Source organism: Lithobates pipiens, unplaced genomic scaffold (assembly GCF_037356315.1).
Source record: "Lithobates pipiens isolate NorthernLeopardFrog02 unplaced genomic scaffold, aLitPip1_a1.2 Scaffold_16, whole genome shotgun sequence".
NCBI classification, from domain to species: Eukaryota; Metazoa; Chordata; class Amphibia; order Anura; family Ranidae; genus Lithobates; species Lithobates pipiens.
In genome coordinates this window covers 271,463,204-271,479,385 of record NW_027507748.1, presented here as the reverse complement: position 1 = coordinate 271,479,385, position 16,182 = coordinate 271,463,204, and the positions used below count along the sequence as shown (strand labels likewise).

At 41.1% G+C, this 16,182-nt stretch overlaps 1 protein-coding gene across 3 annotated transcripts in view; it reads right to left on the bottom strand.

The window, feature by feature from the left end:
- ITPR3 (inositol 1,4,5-trisphosphate receptor type 3) overlaps positions 1-16,182 on the bottom strand; it is a 406,280-nt gene that overhangs the window by 121,514 nt on the left and 268,584 nt on the right. For 2 of the 3 annotated variants that reach the window (XM_077481406.1, XM_077481408.1), the window contains exons 40-42: positions 15,069-15,240; positions 14,088-14,272; positions 8,457-8,657 (exon numbers count right to left, since the gene is read on the bottom strand). In XM_077481406.1, the coding sequence (XP_077337532.1) occupies positions 8,457-8,657; positions 14,088-14,272; positions 15,069-15,240 (558 nt within the window). The remainder of the gene's footprint in view (positions 1-8,456; positions 8,658-14,087; positions 14,273-15,068; positions 15,241-16,182) is intronic. The other variant, XM_077481407.1, reaches the window with a different exon arrangement.

Genomic DNA, 16,182 nt, shown 5'->3' with positions numbered 1-16,182 from the left:
TATAGTTGTAACAGCATCAGACCTATTACTACTGTGTCCAATTTATAAGACCCACACTATATGATTAACCACTTCCGGACCGCCGCACGCCGATGTATGGCCTTACATTGAGGACGTATATCGTTATGGCAGCAGCTAGCTGCCATAACCCCGGTATTTCTGCGTTCAGCCAGCAGTCTGGTACAAGATAAAAATGGTCTCTGCGACGGAGAGGGGCCCCCCACTCCCACCGCTTACTGGAGATGAGCGAGGGGAAGATGGCCCCCACTCGTTTCCATGACACTGCAGGGTGGAAGCGATGTCAAATAGTTCTTAAAGGGCCATTATTTTTTTAAATGACAATTTTTTTTATGCATTTTAGTGTAAATATGAGATCTGAGGTCTTTTTGACCCCCGATCTCATATTCAAGAGATCCTGTCATGCTTTTTTCTATTACAAAGGATGTTTACATTTTTTTTAAATAAAAGGTAAAATAAATGAGAAAAAACATTTTTTTTAAACGAGCCCCATCCCGCAGAGCTCGCGGGCAGAAGCAAATGCATACGTGAGTAGCGCCCACATACGAAAACGGTGTTCAAACCACACATGTGAGGTATCGTCACAATCGGTAGAGCGAGAGCAATAATTCTAGCCCTAGACCTCCTCTGTAAAGCAAAACATGAAATCTGTAGAATTTTTTAAATGACGTCTATTGAGATTTTTAAGGGTAAACGTTTGTTGCCATTCCACGAGTGGGCGCTATTTTTATGCGTGACATGTTGGGTATCAATTTATCTTTCACAATATAAAAATTGGCCTAACTTTACTGTCATCCTATTTTTTAATTCAAAAAAGTGTATTTTTTAAAAAAAGAAGTGCGCTTGTACGACCGCTGCGCAAATACGGTTCGACAGAATGTATTGCATTGATCGCCATTTTATTCTCTAGGGTGTTAGAACCCCCAAACATTATACATTTTTTCCTAAGTAATTTTCTAGCAAAAATTTTTTTTTTAACTTGTAACTAACACATCTAAAAAAGAGGCCAGGTCCTTAAGTGGTTAATATCCTAGTTATGAGATGTTGTACTAACCCTTGACCAGGGTGTGAGAAGGGCAGTGTTTGAGTTTACTAGCAGTACAGCACAACATACAAAGAAGCATACAGTGTTATGCTCAATACTTCATCAGATGTTAATATATGAAAGGAAGACTGTGGTTGGTTTATATTCAAATGCATAAAAAAATCAATAGTTTTTACAGACATTTAATTTTTCTTCATGGATTTTATGTATAACCTGATTCAACCTGCATTTTTTATGGGCTATCTGTACGTTTTTGGACCTAGGCAACCTGATACAACCCCTTGTCTTCCTAAGACCTGAAGACAGGAACAGCTAGAGTGCAGGCAGCCTTGCTGATATACTGTACACCAGTGCCTACTGCCGGGAAGTTCAAAGTTCACATCAATAGGAGCTGCATTGACATTTGTTGTTCATTTATCTATTTTCTTTGTAAACCTATAATAGTAATTCCACATTTCTAGTCTACCCCATATCAGTACAGTATATTAAATATACTATAGAAGTATAATATAGAATATAATATAATATAGAAGTTTAAAAACACAATTTTGACTTACCAGTAAACTCCATATTTTGGAGTATATCTTGGAGCCATAGCCGCCAGCAGTCATTGCACACAAAAAAAAAACCCAACAGGCTGGTTGTAATGTAGTTAATTGATGGATTGACTTCAGTACAACGAGCCTGTCCATAGACAGACAAAAATTTGGCTGGCCTTACGGAGGTTTTAGTTAAACATGCAGTTCTTGCTACAACAGAGGATGCCTATTAATCTTATCAGTTAAATATGAAAAATCACATGTAATTTTTTATTTTTTTTATTTGGTGAAAAACAGGGCAGTGTATTTCCTCACAGCTACATTACTCTGACTGATCTCACTTTAAAAAGAACAAAGAACCCAGTCTGATTTGCCAATGTCTGGTCAACACACTGTGGTCCCAACTGGTAAACAAAGCACTCTGAATTAGTTATAACTGCATGCGTACCAACCTTGAACATGTTTGAACCTGCATGACAAGCAGCAACACTATGAAGTTCAGTTGATTGTAAGTCGCCATTTAGTTTGGTTGTGTTTTCTGTAATGTGTCAAAAAATGCTAAGTTTAAGGGCACTTTCACACTGAGGTGCTGGTAAAGCACTGCTAGTTTTAGCGGCACTTTACCGTAGCTTTAGAGGCACTTTTTGGCCACTAGCGAGCCGCTTTTAACTCCCCACTAGTGGGCAAATAAAGGATTTCAATGGGCAGGGGCACTTTAGCAGCAGTGTATACACCACTTCTAAAGCGCCTCAAAGTTGCTGCTTGCAGGACTTTTTTAAGGTCCCACAAGTGCATCTCTCCGGTGTGAAAGTGCTTAAAGGGATGCGTTTTGAGTCAGTTGATGCTGTAAAGAAGAAACCGGCGGATGTGTTGAAACACCTGACAGTAATTGATTTTCTCCATGCCTTCGACCAGTGGAAAACAAGACTGTAGCAATGTATTTGTGCAAATTGGGAATATACTGAAGGGGACAAGCATTCAATTTGTAATACATATAAATAAAGGTTATTAAGTCAGTCTCATTATTTAATAGACACACCTCGTATGTTGCACGTCTACATTTTTTGTAAGGATTGAATATTTATGTCTACAAAGGCTCTGCAGTTCCATAGCTCATCAGTTCTACAGCCAGGTAAAAAAAAAAAATTACAGGAAGGCATGTCCTCTATCTATATCACTGCTAAGGGCAATCTTTAAAATTTATGGAAATTAAAATTAATCAAAATATATAAGATGTCATCTGTCTGCCTCTCCACCTCAGCCAATCAGAATTCTTGTAATCATTTATAAAGCACAAAGCTTCCTGTGGGTGACTGGTGCTCAGCCCAATTTGACTTGGCTCCAGGAACAGGACAGGAAATGCCTGTACCACTGCAGAAACATACGTACCACTGCTGATCCTACATCATTATACAGCTCTGATAGAGGCTGCATGGGATAGTAAAGGACATAATTAGTTTGGGCCAGCTTGGGCAAACCTGGAGGTTACCAATTATTACATGTCATGGCTGTATTTAATTATGAGGCTTTTTTTCTGGCTAGTAAATCTGTATTTTTTCAATTTCCTTTAACAGGCCAAGATGTCCAGCCAAAGTGGCAGTTGGGACTTGAGACAAACCTTTTGACATTGGCAGGGGCCATTACAATGGTCAGCTTTTATTCACTTACATAAAACCTTAATCCCAATAGAAAAAACATTTTGCTGTAGCTGCTTAAAAAAAGTATTAGTTGGAGTTCAGCTTTAATTTGTTAGTCAAGTCTAAATCTGCTAGCAAATCTAATACTACCCTCTACCCAGAGTGACAAGGCTGCTGTCCAAAGGTGTCTCTGTTGCCCTTCCACTGGAAGATAGTGGGGTTGATTTACTAAAACTGAAGAATGCACAATCTGGTGCAGCTGTTTATCATAGCCAATCAGTTTCTAACTTCAGCTTGTTCAATTAAGCTTTCATAAGCTTGGTTTCTATGCAAAGCTGCACAGGATTTTGCGCTCTCCAGTTTGCATAAATCAACCTGTGTCTTACTGGTGGATCAGTAGCTGAAAATAAAGGGAAGAAAGCCTAAACATGTTTAATACTGCTTTAAAGTTGTTGTTTTTTTTTTTTTTGATTGTATGAAAGGGTTGCCATCTGTACGGGATTCACCTGTACAGTCCAGGATTTGAATCATGTGCCCGGTTTTGAGCCCCCCTTAAAACCGGACAGATTATTCAGACAGGATCTTGGCTCATAGCTGGAGAGAGGATTCGGTGTTATCCTCCCTCCTGCCTGCAGGTGGCAATAGAGAGCGGCACTGACTGAAAAGTCTCAGCAGCACTGCCAAAGAAGGAACACGGAATGTGTGGCACCTGGAAAGAGAAATGAGGAACATCTTAGCAGTTAGTGATCAGTGAGTACAGGGGGAAAAGGGGGCTCTGGTGTCACATCTCATGTAAGGGGGGCTCTGGTGTCATATCTGATGTAAGTGGGCTGTGGTGCTTTTGTTTATAGTGCAAAAAATAGAAAAAAAGCAGAAGTGATCAAATACCCCCAAAAGAAAGCTCCATTTGTGGGAAAAAGGGACATCAATTTAGTTTGGGTACAACGTCGCATGACCGCGCAATGGTCAGTTAAAATGATGCAGTGCCGTATCTCAAAAAATGGCCTGGTAAGGAAGGGGGTAAATTCTTCTGTGGGCTGAAGTGGTTAAAGTGTTCAGATTTGAATGGATCAAAAGGTGGCATCCCTATTGTATGATCATTTGTATGATTTGTATGATCATTTGTTAATGAAGCGTGTTAATAATAAAACAAGTGTATCCTAAGATTTGTGACTCCCCATGCTTTGCTTTGGCTGTGTAACCTATTCAAACAAATACAGTGTGAAAAAGAGGAAGATTTCAGTGTTTACATTAAATTCAAACCTCAGCCCCTTAGGCCCCTTTCACACTAACGTCCCGTTCAGGCCCGCCTGTCAGTTTTTCAGGCGGACCTGAACGGGTGCTCCATAGAGCTCTATGGAGCGTCGGATGTCAGCGGTGACATGTCCGCTGACATCCGACCCGCTCCGATCCGAAAAAGTGTGACGGAGGAAAAAGCTATTTTTCCATCCGTCTGCGGATCGGATCGGGTGACGACGGGCACTGCGGTCCGTCGTCATCCGATCTCCCATAGGGGAGAGCGGCGCTGTGACAGGTCCGTCCCTGCACAGTGTGCGGAGACAGACCTGTCATCTCCCTGCTCAGCGGGGATCGGCGGAGTGATCCCCGCTGAGCAAACGGACATCCACGGGGCGGATCAGAACTGATCCGCCCCGTGTGAAAGGACCCTTAGGCTCGGTTCACACAGGGGGCGATGCGAGGCGACACGACTTGCCGCGCTGCGACCTCAGCGGCGACTTGCAAATGACTTCTGTATAGAAGTCAATGCAAGTCGCCCGAGGTCGCCCAAAAGTAGTACAGGAACCTTTTTTCTAAGAGTCGCTCCTCTTAGAACGGTTCCGTAGTACAGAACGGGGGCGACTTGTCAGGTCGCGGCATGGCAAGTCGTGTCGCCTCGCGTCGCCCCCTGTGTGAACCGAGCCTTGTTGTGCAGATTTTTTCTATAACCACACCCCTTTTGTTTCTTTAACTGGCACAGATCCAGACCGATTTAAAATAGTAAAATGTTAAAAAAAATTAAAGTTACTGTTTACCTAAAAATATATGGATAACTATGGGTTAATGTAGTACAAGAGTGCTAATAAGAACATTTCTTTTTGACCATTTCAGTTAATTTGAGTCCTTTTTTAATTTCTCAAAGCAAGCTGCAGAAAAAGGCTGGTAGCTACGGGCATTAATGAATTTACTTGTTAGCACATTTTTCACATAAGTCCCATAGTGATAAATTGGTTGTAAATTGGTTGTAATAAACTTTTCTATACAGAGCTCTTATACTTAAGTGCTATTTTTTGTCAGGTTTTTAAAGCTCTGTTGCAGTGAATTTACACAGAGCAGCCCTGATCCTCCTCTTCTCAGGTCCATTTTCTGTGCTCCTGGCCCCTCCCTCCTGTTAGGTGCCCTCACAGCAAGCAGCTTGCTATGGGGGCACCCAAGCCCCGTGTACATTCAGACACAGAGCTGCGCTCCGGCCCTGCACCCTGTCTCTCCTGATTGGCTGAATAACTTTGATTGACAGCAGCGGGAGTCAATGGAGCCTCTGCTGTGTCTCAGCCAATCAGGAGGGAGAGTCCTGGATGGACACTCGTGAACATTGCTGGACAGAGATGGGGCTCCGGTAAGTGTTAGGGAGTGCTGTGGTAGCTTCTGCACACAAAAGGCTTTTCATCCTAACCACTTAAGGACCGCCGCATGCCAATGTACGTCATCACAATGGCATGTACAGGCACAAGCACGTACATGTACGTGCTTGCCTTCCAGCAGGTGGGGAGTCCGATCGGACCCCCTCCCGCTGGATGCGGCGGTCCGTTTCGCTGCAGGAGCGATCCGGGATGAGGGGATGGCCGTTGGTTTCTGGCCATCCCCTCTCGATCGCTCCTGGCGAATGAGAAGCTTCCTCCCACTGTGTATAGTAAACACAGGCAGGGAGGAAGTGATGTCATTCTCCTCGGGGCGGTCTTTTTGACCGGACTACAAGGAGAAGTGAAAGTAAGTGTGCACCAACACTACACTAACACGTAGGCACACACAAGCACACAAACCCCCCCAATCACCACCCGCCCCCCCTCCCCCCCCCAGTGACAGTGTCACTGATTGCAGTGATCATTTATTTACTGATCACTGCATCCAGTGTCAGCTGTGACAATAAAAACTGTCAGGGCAGTTAGTGTTAGGTCCAGGGTAGCCCCCTACCACCCCCCAATAAAGGTTTAACCCCCTGATTGCCCCTAGAGTTAACCCTTTCACCCCCTTTTGCCAGTGTCACTAAGCGATCATTTTTCTGATCGCTGCATTAGTGTCGCTAGTGTCGCTAGGTAGCTAGTTATTTTTTTTAGGTTCACCGCCAGGTTTTTATAGCACTAGGTACCCCGATATACTACCCAATAATGGTTTTAACCCCCTGATTTCCCCTAGTTAACCCTTTCACCCCCTTTTGCCAGTGTCACTAAGCAATCATTTTTCTGATCGCTGCATTAGTGTCGCTAGGTAGCTAGTTATTTTTTTAGGTTCACCGCCAGGTTTTTATAGCGCTAGGTACCCCCATATACTACCCAATAATGGTTTTAACCCCCTGATTGCCCCTAGTTAACCCTTTCACCAGCGATCACAGTATAAGTGTCACTGGTGACGCTGGTTAGCCAGTTAGTTATTTAGGTTCCCCGTCAGGTTTTTATATAGCGCCAGGGACCCCCATATACTACCTAATAAAAATTTGAACCCCCTGATTGCCCCTAGTTAACCCTTTCACCAGTGATCACCGTATAAGTGTTACGGGTGACTCTGGTTAGTTTGCTTTTTATAGCATCAGGGCACCCACCATTTATTACCCAATAAAGGGTTAACCCCCAGATCACCCGGCGGGTGATACCAATTAGGTTTTAGGGTCAGGGTCTGCGTCGCCCCAGGCAGCGCTAGGTTAGTGCCAGTACCGCTAACACCCACACGCAAAGCATAAACCTCCCGTAGTGGTATAGAATCTGAACAGATCAATATCTGATCTGATCAGATCTATACTAGCGTCCCCAGCAGTTTAGGGTCAACTTTTTGTAAACTTTTTTTTTTTGTGTCATTATTCAATCACTTGGGACAAAAAAAAAATATTCAATGGGCTCAACATGCCCCTCAGCAATTTCCTTGCGGTGTCTACTTTCCAAAATGGGGTCATTTGGGGGGGTTTGTACTGCCCTGCCATTTTAGCACCTCAAGAAATGAGATAGGCAGTCGTAAATTAAAAGCTGTGTAAATTCCAGAAAATGTACTCTAGTTTGTAGATGCTATAACTTTTGCGCAAACCAATAAATATACGCTTATTGACATTTTTTTTACTAAAGACGTGGCTGAATAAATTTTGCCCTAAATGTATGACTAAAATTGAGTTTATTCGATTTTTCTTAGAACAAAAATATATTTTTTTCCTCAAAATTTTCGGTCTTTTTCCATTTATATCGCAAAAAATAAAAATCGCAGAGGCAATCAAATACCATCAAAAGAAATCTCTATTTGTGGGAAGAAAAGGACGCAAATTTCGTTTGGGTACAACATTGCATGACCGCGCAATTACCAGTTAAAACAGTGCAGTGCGTAATTGTAAAAAGACCTCTGGTCCTTAGGCTGAAAATTGGTCCGGGGCTAAAGTGGTTAAGGCATAGAATGCCTTAAGATAATAAACCTTCTGACTTTACAACCCCTTGTCTAAGGCGCTCTGGGTCCACATTAAGGAGACTGACCCTTGCGTCATGTTCCGATGATAGGGTGTCACAAGGACAGGAAGGATAACATTTCTAAGGATAGCAACAGCAACAAAACCACACTTATGGTACTTGGTAGACCCAATAGAGCTTAGAACATCAAACAAGCAATGATTAATTGTTCATTTCTGATTACCCAAATCAAAAATGAATATCAAAAATTTCTGCTCAATCTGATGCATTGTGTTATCAATACTAAAGATGATGGTAGTTTTATATAAGTGTGAGTATGAGCAGATCTCACAAAAAAAAGCATAAGATCTGCCTGGCACAGCTTTAATTTACTATGCACTACTATATGCCACAGAGTCACAAGCGCATTGTTTCTGAAGATGAGAGAACACTCCATTGTGTAGCAAAGGGAATTATCAAAAAATGGTCACCATAAATTACACAGCAACATTCATTCATTTTTACCACCAATATTGTTGTTAAGGACATTTAAGAAAGTGATACTTGAAGGAGTCTTTACCTGATTCTCGTGACATGGTCCTTGGCAATATTCTGTGAGGGTTTCCAAGGTCTGAATAATAAGAGCCACATTTTTTTCATTGATGTAGAGACCCAAAAGGCCAAGTCCTCCTGTAGTGCTTCCACACATTATATCCAAGAACTGCAAGGTCTCACATACCAGGTTATAATTGGTCTTATTACTTTGACTTCTCAAGTAATTCTGTTTGGATAATAAATGCAAAGAGCTGTAATATTCAGTTTTATTCATTAGACAAAAAGATAGTTTGCATACAGTTCCAGCTACCAGAAAAAAAAGTACCATTCTTGGAGCATCTCTATAAAAGGACATCTGTATTGACCAAGATGCATCAAGAAGGGGATTTTACCTGGCATAAAAGGAGGGACAAACCAGTCACTCTAAGAGTTGGAATGGTGAGCAATAACAAATTCCTTATGCTCAGTACAGTGCTATATTTTTTACATTACCAGTGCTTTTACACATGCCCCCTGCACGTTTGACAAATGATGAAAATGTAGCTAGAAAATTTATAAGGTGGGCTCTTTGTAACTGTGTGTAAAGGCAACTGCTAAACATGTATTATTATGTATGTGTTATTATTAGAAAACTGTTCCCATAGGTGTTCTCTATTGAACAATTGCATTGACATAAGCATGTATCAGTATGCATCATCCAACAGTGCAGCAGCAGCAAAGGTTAGTAGACTATAACACAAAACATTTTTTGTCATAGAAGATTGTAAAAAAAAAATGTCAGTTATATTTTAATCCTGGCCATCCTAGTTGCATATCTATGACAGTGTTATAAAAACATAAGAACATAACATTGGCATCATTTAATCTTTATTTCTTTTTCCATATACATATAAACATAAAACTTACAGGCAAAGGGGGAAAAAAAAAAGGAGGGAAAACAAAAAAAAAAGGACAATCAAAAGAAATACAATCCATGTCTACAGCCTCCCTTCCTGTTCTCTCCTTCTCCCCTTCCTCCCATCCCCCCCTTTCCTCCCCACTTCCCCACCCTCCCCTTTCCCCATCAAGTCTGCCTTCTATTGTCTCTCTTAGCTCAGGTACCGCTGACCTCATCCTTCATCCCCTCCACAAATTTTCCGGACAACTTGAAGGCCAACCATTTTGCCCATATCCCATTATATCTTTCCACCTGTCCTTCATCTCTGCTGCTTAGGTATTCCATCTTACAGATATAATCCACTCCTTCCAACAATTATTTTATGCTTGGTTTGCCTACATATAACCATTTCTTTGGTATCAATCCCTTTGCAGCATTTAATAAAAATGGTGTTATTGTTTTCCTATAGAGCTTTTTTACATTTTGTGTTCAGGTCCATGGGTTATTTGGAAATTCCTCCCTCCTTCTTCCTATCTCTTCTATATATTGTTGAACTTCCCGTCAGTATTCAAATGCTTTTTCCCCATCAATTGACAGGACTAGCGCTGGGGACGCCCTGTTTTTTCCTTTCTGCAGCATTAACATTGTTTTTATGCTGTTATCTCTAACCTCTCTTCCAGGTATGAATCCTGTTTGATCTATATTTATCAATTCTGACATCAGATTTTTTAATCTTGTTGCCAGAATTTTTGCGTATAGCTTTGTATCTATGTTTAACAAAGCTATGGGCCTATAATTGGAGCAGGTAGTTCCATCCTTTCCCTCTTTGGGTATTATTGTAATATGGGTCAGTAGTGACTCTTTCCTTATTTCTTCAGTCTCCCTCATTTTATTCAAATAATCACAGATTTTTGGCACTAGTTGTTCTTTGAATGTTTGGTAAAATTTTATCGTAAATCCATCTGGACCTGGACTTTTCCCTGATGCCTTTAATGCCTTTCTAATTTCCTCTTGTGTATTTGGTTTATCTAGGGCTTTAGAAACTCTCTGCTGAAATTTTCAGTAATTTGCATCTACTAAATATTCCTGTATTTTTAGTTCTTTTAGTTCATCATCCTTTTGTATCTTTGTTTCTGACCGCATATAAAGCACTATAATATGTTTGAAAGGCCTTGGATTGGCTTGAGTGGATGGATTGAAAGCAGCGCAGCCATTGGCTCACGCTGCTGTCATCGCATCCAATGACGCAGCGCGCCAAGGGGCGGGGCCGAGTGATACAGTGAGCGGCTACGACCGCTCGCTGTATTACGGAAGCAAGCCTGCAAGCACTCCACACTATGCGAGGGAGCTTGCATGAAGTTGTGGAGTCCTTGCGGGAGGGAGCTGAGACAGCCGCCGAGGGACCCCAGAAGAGCAGGTTCGGGGCCACTCTGTGCAAAACGAGCTGCACAGTAGAGGTAAGTATAACATGTTTGTTATTTTTAAAAAAAATTGCCTTTAGTGATCATTTAAGTCCTTTAGCTGGCCTCTTTTTATAATTAGTGCCTGTTAAATTTCAGCTTCTAATTGCATTTTATGTCTTTGTTCTAATTCATATATTTCTTGTATTACTTTTTTCATAGTGCCTGCTCTTTCTTTCTTTTTTCCTGCCCCTATAGAGATCAATTTCCCCCGATGTACACCTTATGAGCTTCCCATATTTTTGCCTTTGTTAATTCTGGCGTCTCATTGAGCATAAAAAGTTGTTCAATTTAGTTTATTATTATTTTTCCTACTTCTATATCTTCTATCAGATCTAGCAGTGTCATTCTAGTTCCCTTAACACCATATGTCTTTTTCCTGGGGAATTTAAGCCTCTTACATTGTATGTCACAAAATTCACACCATTCATTTATTTTTTCCTTCTCTACTCTCCTCCTCTTTCTCTGGGTTTCAGGAAGGCCTTGTATTCTTAAATGTTTCCTTCTGTCTCTATTTTCTTGATCTTCTAGCCTATAAGCCTGTCCCTGTTCTATTTTTAAAGATTCTCCTTTTAGTTCTTTCATTGTGTTTGTGTGGCAGTCTGTTTTTTCCCCCACTTCCTCTACTCCTGTAAGCATGTGACCCAGATCTTTGTGAATTATTGCCATTTCTGTTTTTAGGGAATTTTCCAGGGCCGCAAACATGGCTTCCATATCTATTTTTGTTGGCAGTTGGACTGTCCTCTGTTCTTTGTCTTTTCCTGTCCCCAGGACTTGGTCAAGATCCTGTTATATTCTGGATTCTGAAAGTGTGCTTATTTCTAGAGATATTTTGTTCTGACCTGTTTTCTCTTTTTTTTCCCTTAGTCTCCGTTTGACGCCCTCTAGTACTTTGTTGTTTTTCTGTTGTTTACCTCGTTCCCTCCTTGGATTAAAAATGTATTCATAGGGCCGGGGCTAGGGCTTAAGCTAGAATGGGGTGATTTTACCATTGCTCCTCCTCTTGATGACACCCCCCTCATATTTTCCTTTTTTCTTTAGGGCCCTGTATTTTAATAAAATGTGTCCGGGGATATGGCAATATAACGTCCAGGTAGGATACGGTGGTGGGCTGGTGAGTCTCCTGCTCTCTCTGCCGTCTACTTTTTTTTTTTTTTTTTACCAGCAGGCACCATCAACCTACAGTCTCTTGGGGGTCTCAAAAGAAAATAAATAATATTTTATATCACCTTTGTCCAGTGCCTTTGTCCACATATACACATACATACATATATACATACATATATATATATATATATATGTGTGTGTATGTATTTTTTTTTATTTTTGTCTCAGGTTTTTCAGATGCAGGAGGAAAAAATTATTTTTTCTCTTCAGCTTCCTCCCAAGTTCTTACTGTTTTTCAACAGTGAAAGGGGGTGGGACCACGTCTCTGTGTAGTACTCTCTCTCTGTTCAGAGACCTCCACTCGGCTCTACTCTGCCTTTCCCGATCTCTTGATCTGCACTGACCACCTCTGAGTGGCCAAGTGCCGAATGCTCTGGTGTCTCCGCCTCCTTTCACGATATCCGGTCACCTCTGAGTCCCGCCGGATGTCTGCGATCTCTGCTCACAGCGCTCCAGATGGCAGGGAAGAGAGAGGGAGGGTGGCACCTTAGTTCTCCTTCAGACTGGTCCCGCACTCCATGGGAACCCTCAGACCTCCTCTGCCTCCTCGCAGCAGCACACGTCTCAGCAGACATGAAGGGGGAGACGTCCGGGCGAGACAAGCGGGAGGGGGACAACCTCCTGCATCCACAATCCACAGTGAGACACCCGCTACAGAGAGTCGGAGAGGGGAGCAGCAGCATAGAATGGGGATTTGGGCCAAATCTAAGCCAGGCCAAGGCATGGGAGGCTTAGTACTGCTCCATTAGAAGGGATTGGAGAACGGGAGCTTCTACGGCATGCACCTAACCAGCGCTATTACTGGACTCCTCCCTCCTGTGAGTTATCTTCTTATGAATTCATATAGTTGCTTCCTTTTGGTTATTGTACAGTACAGAGGTTTTGAGTTGCATCTGAAAAGCTTTTCTTCCTTAAGTCAATGTAAAAGCAACTCTAAGCAGTTTGAAATAACTTTCTGAGCAAAGTAAAGGTAAATAAAAGCAACTTAAGACCAAGTCAAACCAACTCAATATGACACCAAGATCAAGAACACGGAGAAATGACTTCAAACTAGCAGGAGGAAACCTCACAACTAATCTTTACTTAATTGCAAGCATCAACAATTATTTCTTTGTATCAGTAAACAGTAAGTGTATGTAAATGTGCTTGGGACAATAATAGAGCAATACTCAGACAAAATAGTTAACCAAAAAAAAAAAAACGGGTATAAAAAAAATGGTGCAGACTCGATGAGCCGCTTGGTCTTTTTTCTGCCGTCACTTTTCTATGTGTCTATGTAGGCAGACAGCATCCCTATTTTTTAACGTGACTCTGTCAGGTTAAAATACAATACACAGGTACAGGTAATATACAGGTAAAAGGTCAAGGAGTGGAAGAGCTCTTTTACCGACCGCTCCAGTATTTTACGTCTTCTAACTTCCCTCTGTTACAGTGCTGCAACCTCCCTTGGTGTTTTTGGCAATCAAAACTTCAAAGTGTGTTAGATGCATGTGTCCCCTTCTGCGTGTGATGGTTTCATTCTTCAAACCCTAAGTCACCCTGGGAGTCAACAGTGACTTAGGTGCCAGAAGAGGAAATCACAGAGCACAGCGGGGGACACAGGAATCCAACATTACTTGAAGTGTTTCCTGCAGAACAGTGATTCTCAACCCTATCCTCAAGTACCCCCAACAGGCCATGTTTTGGGAATTTCATTTAGATAAAATAGCTGTCCAAAATGCCAAGCCATTGACTCTGATTTAAAACACCTGTACAAAATAAAGGAAAACCTGCAAACAAACCACTGGTGCAGAAGATACTGATGGAGGCCGCAGTGCTGAAACAGGGAAGGCAATGTACACAAGCTGCCAGAAAGGCGAGTTTTAGATCTTTTATTTTGCAGGGGCTTTTCATCTGTGCCTTTTTGTTAACTTTTTTTATTTAATGATCTCTCTTTGTTACATTCCATTCACACAACATAAAAGTATCTGCATCAATAAATATCTGTAAATCAGACAAATTAAAAGTCTAGAAATACAAAGCAATGTAGTTAGGAAAAACTGCAAGCAAACACAGTGAAGCCAATAGATCCAACTAATCTAATTATGAAGATTCAATTCAAACTTTACTGCGTCTACAGTGACTGATGCTGAAATTAATAATATACAGTTACCTGCAGATCTGGGTTGTGGTTTTCACACAGCAGCTGAAGAAATCTCAGAATGGGCTCCATGATTAAGATAAGTGGGCCCACTTCATTCCTTTCTCCAATCTCCCCTCCTTCATGCCCTTTTTGGTGGGGCCCTCCTGTTGCAGCTTTTGAAGAGGAAGCAGGCACAACAAAGTGAGCATCGTGTCCTTAAAAAAAATGACATAACAATTTTCTTGTATTCTGGCCAGGGGGAAAAACACCCTTACCACTAATCTTTCAATGAAATTTCCTTTTTAATATCATCATTCTGTTCATCCTAATTTATAATATGGCACAATAATCAACAAAGTGAACTTATTGTTTTCTGTTAGCCGGTCAGGTTCACATTGAGAAAGCTAAATAAAGAGTTCTGAATAAGTCTAATACTGTATGGGTGTACAAAAACACAAAACGTAATTCTAAAAGACCTGTATCAACACAAAAAAAAGCTATCTGATAATAAAATTACATTTATTTTGTCGAATTGCAAATTATCTTTAGGCTCTGGAGTTTGCATAGCATGAAGTCCATAAGTGCATGTCTGGAGAAAGTAAGATTTTCCAAAGGCCTTGACTAAATGGCTTAATGAGAACCTGTCAGTAAAGAACTACATAAGCTGCCACTGCAAATTGCAATATTGTCACTCTCTGTATTTCATGCTTAGTAAATCACTGACACAGTACTGGTATGCTGAGACTTGCAGAGAATGCAAAAAAAAGGAGTGCTGACTTCACCAACTTTACTGGGTGCAATCTTGTTCCAGGTCTATGACCCACTAATAAGTAAAACACTCAGAAGATGACAAACATAGATCAGGAACTTGAATAGGAATCAGGAATTTTATAAATAAAAGCCAGCAAATGTCAGTTACTATATTGTGATGGGTTTAGATAGAAATAAAATGCAATGAACTGTATTATTAGTATAATTATTATTATGACTATTATTGCTATTGCGTTGTACCTTTGGAGGTGAGATTCGTAGCAGGTTCCTGGACATCTCCAGCCCCTAAATCATTCATGTTTACAGACATAGTGGATTTTATTTCTTGCTGGGCACATTTTATTCTTTCATTCAGAACCTTGAAAAACTTTTCTGACTTATTGTCACCTTTTAATAAATTGTAAAATGAATTCTGAGAAAGGACAAAAAATATACACTGTTAGTTCATTTGATCTGATATTATAAACAAATATAGTGTGATTTATTTATGAAAACTAAAATGAAGTATCCAAAATAGCAAAAATGTGCTTCTGTTTAAGGCAAATATTTTGGTAGCCTATCCTCACTGACATATTACCCAGACCAGGGTGTCAGATGTGCAGGTCCGTGTTCGAGCTAGGTTGTTTGCGACTAAAAAAACAAATACACTAGTCTCTTGGACAAATGTAACAACTGTGGGCTTATTTTTTGTGACTGAAGGTGCTGCTCTTCAGTTGGCGTAATTTACAGCACACACCGCCAGCTAATTTGGAGCAGGCGATTACCGTAATAGCTAGCAGCTTGTGTTGTGAAGGACAGCGACTGGCGAGCGGGGCTGTCTTTCCCCAAAACACAAGCCAGCAGCAACACAAGCTGAGAAAGCTAATATTTATATTAGCTTGCTCTGCCATCAATCATGTTTGCTCTTCATCATGTGAATGATCTTTAAGGCTGGATTCAGCCACTGCACTGCTGTTCCTGAGCATTGCATGAAAGATTGCACCCCTGACTTGCTCCTACCTGCTGGCCACTGGGTGGTGCAGAGTGCATCCTGATCAGAAGCTTGCACAGCTAAAGACTGCAGCAGCCAGTGACCAGCAGGTGGTAGCATGTACATCTAAAGTAATGCCAGGGATGTGTTCTTTTATATAACGTGAAAGCTTTTGAAATGAGATCAGAGGAAGTGATGTTTGCAGAAGCCTTTCGGTCCTTCCCACTAAACTCAATTTTGTTAAAGACCAGCAGAAAGACCCAGTGATTACATCACTCAAAAGATGTATTTCTTTAAATCAAATTGATTTGATTGAAAAATTGATTGAAAAATGTTATTGCATGTTTATCAGGGGGGAAGGGGGAACAACGGAAGGTATTATAT